Genomic DNA, 6,000 nt, shown 5'->3' with positions numbered 1-6,000 from the left:
GGGGAGGGGAAGGGGAGGAAAAGGGGAGGGAAGGGGAGGAAAAGCGGAGGGAAGGGGAGGGGAGGGGGAGCAGGCTTGGACTAAATGACAGAAGGTCCCATCCAGTCCATGGCTTATGATGTGGATCTTTTGACATTTATCTCAACTCTTCTTCTGATCACCTGAGCTCAAGAGTTTGAGACTAGCCTGAGTAACATAGTGGGATCTCGTCTCTACAAAAAAGTTAAAAAATTAGCTAGAAATGGTGGCACATGCCTGTGGCCCCAGCTACTCGGGAGACTGAGGTGGGAGGATCGCATGAGCCCGGGAAGCAGTGGAGGTTGCAGTGAGCAGAGATTGCACAACTGCACTCCAGCCAGGCGACAAAGTGAGATGCTATCTCAAAAAAATAAAATAAATATGCTGCAAGATCTTGAAGTTTAAAGATGGCTTCTGGATAATTCTTCAAAAACGAGGAATCTTTTGATAGAACAATTCCCAGGGTCAACTTGATCTTTTCTGAATATGCAGATTTACATTATCCACCAACCTGGTATTCTGCACTGACTAAAAACTCCAAATGCATACTGAGCACCTGCCTGCCTGCCTGATTCCTCACCTGGGCACCAGAAGTCTTGATCCACGCTCTTCTCCTTTTGTGCTGCCGGATGCTCCTTCTCTTCCCTGGAGATGCTGCCCTTGGAGATGGAGAGTGAGTGGCCCACTCTCTGAGCCCGGTCCCCACTGCCAGGAGACACAAGGCCTCCCGGGAGCCCAGCCTGGCCCCTCGTGGTGGCCTTCAATTCCTCGGCCTCCTCCTGGGAGTCGGCATTCCTGAAGCTCAGGAATCTCATCCGTGACACTGAGCTCACCTCTTTCATTCTCATCAGGCGGTCAGGGTCTGCTCTCCTAGGCGGGGAGGCCAGTTTCTCTTGTAAACTTTCAATCACTTTGGAAGGGCTTCTGAGTCTCTTTTCTGAGCCTGCCACACTTGGGGTTCTTTCTACAAAATGGAATAAAGTGGACCTGAAGGGTGGTTTTGTCTCCACATCCTTTTGTTCGAAGAACTTGGACTCCAAGGGGCTGGGCTCAGGCTCAGGGACAGGGTCTGTGCTGGTGACAACCCCGTCCACATCTGAGTGCTCGAAAGCCTGAGGAGCCCGCCTGGCACTGTCCCTGTCCCCTACAAAGAGAGGGCTCTTGGTCCAGCCACACTTCCTCCTGCCATAAAAGGCATCAGTGGACACCCTGGGGACATCTGCCGGTGCTGGGCGAGATGGCAACTCTTCCTGGGGGGACTCTGGGGTGTAGGCACTTGCATCGGGCTCAGCAGGCTGGTTCTGTGCCACTCTCTGGGTGCCCGGCAGGAGGGACTCCACTGCCACCTCAATGCCCAGGATCCTTGCAGCCCTGGCTTGCAAGGACTCACCTGGGGGGATTTCTATTGTGCTCGCTTCACCCAAAGACCCCTCTAGCTCGCTGGCACCCTGCTCTTGCCCAGGGGTGAGCCCCACAGACCGTAAGTCTGGAGCTGAGAGCCCTCGGTTCTTGTTAGACAGGGACAGCGGGAGCCCTGTGCTCCTCTCTCCACCACTGTCACCCTTCCGAGGGACCGCTTCACTTGGTTTCACAGAGCTGAAAGCACTGGTGATTTTCTGACTTTCCTGGGGCTCCCTAGGTTCAGCTGGATAGGATGGGGGCAGTGGTTTTGCATCACTTGATCTTGACATTCTCATCACAGGAAATGGGCTACTTGCCAGCTCGTCCATTCCATTGCTAACCTCCAGGTGTCTCTTCTCTGCACTCATGCTTCCATCTGCTGACCACAAAGGTGCACCGCCACTGTCTTCCATGCAAAAGCGGCCTGGGGATGGAGGCCAGGCACAAGGGTGGCCAGGCTGCAGCTCCTCACTCCAGCTCTCAGACTTACTCTTACCTCTTCCCGACCTGCACACAGGGCTCTCCGGCACCCACACCCTCGGCTGTGGCTCAACCCTCATTTCCAGGCTGTTTCTGCGGAAGCCCACATCTTCCTGTCTGCAGTGAGCACGGTTCTCCTGCTGCGGCTCTGCCTCACTTTCCTCACTGCTGCTACTGCTGCTGCTACTGCTGCTTTCTTCCTCTTCCTGGAGCTCCTTGTTAAAACTTTCTAACTGACTGATCAAATCCCAGGGACGACGGCTGACCGGTTTCAGGAGAAACTGCCCAAAGAGTTGTTTACTGTTGCACGGGCCTGTGGGCTCCCCCTTCACCACCTCCCGCTTAGGCCCAGGGTGGGCTCCAAGCCCGTGGACATCCACGCAGGGCTGACTTCGGCCTGGTTTTGGCATCGGTGCCTGATCTACGGACAAGGAAGTCCTTGAGAAAGCACTGTTGCTGGATGGGCTGAGGGACCTGTGGCCTTTCAGGTTACGGGCACTTGGCTTCTGTTTGTGATCGCCAGAAGGGAATGCTGTGTGCGCCTGAGCTTCGGAGGCAGCAGGGTCTGAACGTTTTGGACTCACAGCTGCACAGCTCGACCCTCCTGGCTTTGCACCAGGGAGCAGCTGTGAACTTTGGGGTTCCTCGGAGAAACTGGTTTGTGTTTGCTGATCTCTGTACCGGTGCCCTGGCCAAGAGCCAGAATGCTTGAGTTCTCTGTGCTTTGTAAGGTGGATGAAACTGAGGTCATTTGTTTGTCTGTCTTCTTCTGGTTCCCCTAGATCTTGTTTTTGGAACTCCGTTCTCCCACCCATGCTTCCTGTGAGGGCCTGCAACTCCAGGTCGGTGGAAGACATGCTCAGCAGACTCTGTTCTTGCAGAGCCGGGCTCTTATCAGACCCATTCTTTTGATCAGCACTGGGCTTTAAGTCATTGTTGTCCATATCTCTATCTGGCAGATGTGATTCTGATTTCACTGGGATAGAAACCAAACAAAATATAGTCTCATTCATTTTTGTCTTTGAACTTTTCTTGGTCCGAGTCCCAGTTTGGAACTTTTTGAGCTTGGTTTGAGTTTCGCAGGTGCTCTCACCCTGTGAGTATGGGGAGGAAACTTGTCTCCCAGTGTGCCCGTGCTGGCTGCCTCTCACATCAGGCCACTGTCCCCTTGCCACACAGCGGCCTCTCTGGTCAGGGAGGCCGCTGTTTTCCCCATGCCCGGGAGGCTGGCCCCACAGCCACCGGGGGCTGGGACTGGCCAAGACCGGGCCTCTCTGATCCCCTGACAGGGTTATTAAGCTCTGTGGATTCCAAATGGCACCATCAGGCTGCATTCCTCCATGAGCCGGCTCTTGGGCAGTGACAGGACTGGAGTTATATGATTTATCGTCAAGCTTTATGTCTTCACAGAAACCCTGGGGCTGAGCTAGTTTAAAATGTCGTAACCGTGGATCATCAAAGGGAATGTACTGAACGAAGCCGTCGTAGGCAGTGACGGGTCGGGGGTGTGCAGGGAGCCCCTGAGGCGAGCGGGCACTCGCACCATACTCATTCCCAGTTCCAGGGGGGCCCGAAGGAGGCTGACCGCTGGCCCCAGCCTTCTCGGTCGGAGACTGCTGTTGACTGTCATCGCCACACACATTTATGGGCGCTGTGTCTTCCAGGTAGGGGTTTGGGATGTTCTGTGGGGGCGATCTGTATGAGGGCGGAGGCACGTACACTGGAGGTTCCAATCCAGGGTCAGACAGGCAGAGCTCATGCCTGGGGACATAGGCGTCCATCTGCTGGCTGTCCTGAGAGTCACTGCTGTCCGCTCCTCCCCTAGACTGCTGGTGCGAGCTGTAAGATGGGGGCTTGAGGGGCCTCCCAAACTTAGGCCGGGGAAATGGGGCTGAGCAGCCACCCTTCTCAGAATTCCTCATGGAGTCCAAATTCGGTGTGCAAGTGGGAGGATACGGTGGCATTTTAGGTGAATGTCTTTCATTGAATGGAATGGGAATTTCGGTGCAACTCAGACTCTCGGGGGAAAGAACTCTAGGCAGTGAGCGGGATTTCCCTTTGTTTTGAGAATTCAACACATGTTCTCCTTGAATGAATGGGTATAGGTCTTGAAACAGTCTCTCCCCATCCCCATCAGACATCTGCCTCCCTAATTTCCTTGGTTGGTTCCAGCTTTCCAGGCTGACATTCTGCCACTTGGCAGGACCCGACATTCTCGATTCTTCTTCCCAAACTGGCTTCTTCATCACATGCTCTGACCTTCCTCCAACTTCCCATGGACCCTCCCTCATGTGGACAGGCAGGCTGTGGGCTTGGGCCATTCCTCTGGCCTCCAGGTTTTCATGCTCCCTGGGCTTCTGGCTCCTGGCTTCTTGCCGTCCTCTTCTCCGGTAGGCTTGGTCATTACCAGTCGGGGGATGAGAGGACCGTGCTGAGGTGGGTTGATTATAAAACCTACAAAACAAAGAGTCACAGACATTAGGCACAGAAGAAACATGTCTTCATCTGCTTCTGTGACTGGCATTCGAAGTCAAACTCAGGTCAGCAACTTGGAAAACTTGGTTCCCAGCCACAGTACTTGCCAGCTTGAAAGAAAACATATCCCATTAATTATGGTTGGAAGACAGCCACATGTTTTGGCATCAAGGGCCAAGAAGGGGCAGCAGTGGGCAGCCCACAAGAATACAGGGATGTTGAGCATACTCCAGAGATGTCAAGGTCCTTATAAACATTAAAATGTTCAGTGGGAGGCTGGGCACCATGGTGCATGCCTGTAATCCCAACATTTTGGGAGGCCAAGGTGGGAGAATCTCTTGAGGCCAGGAGTTCGAGACCAGCCTGTGCAACATAGTAAGACCCTGTCTCTACACAAAATTTAAAAATCAGCCAGGTATGGTAGTGCCCACCTATCTCAGCAACTCCAGAGGATGAGGTAGAAGAATTGCTTGAGCCCAGGAGTTGGAGACTGTAGTGAGCTGTGATGGCATCACTGCACTCCAGCCTGGGCAACAGTGAGACCCTGCCTCATAAGAAGACCGAAAAAATGCCCAAGGGAATGAGGGTTAACCATACAGCAGCATTTTTCAAGGTGTGGTCTTGGACCACTTGCAGCATATTCCTGGCTCAGTCCAGACATTCTGTGCAATCTCTGGGAGGGAATCTGGGAACCTGCTTTTAAAAACACTGCTTTTTAGCAGGGGTTCTGAAACTTTAGTGAGAATCAGAATCACTGAGTCCTGGAATTGCTAACACACAGATTGCTGGGTCCCATCCCCAGCTTCTCATCTGGAGAGGGGCTGGAGAGGGGCTCTATAATCTACAAGTTCCCAGGTGATGCTGATGCTGCTGGTCCCAGGGCCTTACTTTGAGAACCATCATTGCTGGTGGTTGTTCACTCTGACTGCACATTAGAATCCAGGAGGACTTCAAAAATCCAGATGCCAGGCTGTATCCTAGACACATTACATTACAATCTGAAGACGTGTGGGTGGTAAATGCAGGGGGAGGCAACCAGGCATCCGAGATTCTCCAAGTGTCCCCAGGGATTCCCAGTGTGCAGCCAAGACTAAGAAAGATGTCTCTAGCAGAGTCCCCTCATCTCTCTGATGGTAAGCATCACCCAGTGGGCTTGTAAGATGTACACATTACCAAGTCTCTCCCTCTGAAAGTTCAGACTTGGTAGGTCTGGGTTAGGGCCCAGGCATTTGTATTTATATTTTTATTTATATATTTATTTTTGAGACAGGGTCTTACTCTATCACCCAGGCTGGGTGCAGTGGTGTAATCATGGCTCACTGCAGCCTCAAACTCCTGGGCTCAAGCAATCCTTCCACTTCAGCCTCCCAAGTAGCTGGGACTGACTACAGGTACTTCACCATGCCTTGCTAATTTTTAAGATGCTTTTGTAGACATGGGGTTTTGCTGTGCTGTCCAGTCTGGCCTTGATCTCCTGGCCTCAAGAAATCCTCCCACCTCAGCCTTCTCATGCGTTGGGATTACAGACATGAAGCACCATGCCTGGTCCATCTGCTTGTTTGTTTTTTGTTTTGTTTTGTTTTGTTTTTTTGAGACTGAGTCTCGCTCTTTCGCCCAGGCTAGAGT

General features: G+C 52.7%; 1 protein-coding gene across 2 annotated transcripts in view; it reads right to left on the bottom strand.

The window, feature by feature from the left end:
* The window catches only part of KIAA1462 (KIAA1462 ortholog), a 116,443-nt gene that overhangs the window by 13,153 nt on the left and 97,290 nt on the right, over positions 1-6,000 (bottom strand). For both annotated transcript variants that reach the window (XM_011977327.1, XM_011977328.1), the window contains exon 4: positions 599-4,353. In XM_011977327.1, the coding sequence (XP_011832717.1) occupies positions 599-4,353 (3,755 nt within the window). The remainder of the gene's footprint in view (positions 1-598; positions 4,354-6,000) is intronic.

The sequence above is a fragment of the Mandrillus leucophaeus genome, unplaced genomic scaffold (genome assembly GCF_000951045.1).
Source record: "Mandrillus leucophaeus isolate KB7577 unplaced genomic scaffold, Mleu.le_1.0 Scaffold178, whole genome shotgun sequence".
Classification (NCBI taxonomy): Eukaryota; Metazoa; Chordata; class Mammalia; order Primates; family Cercopithecidae; genus Mandrillus; species Mandrillus leucophaeus.
Note: the sequence above shows the minus strand (reverse complement) of the source record. Positions and strands in the feature narration are given on the sequence as shown.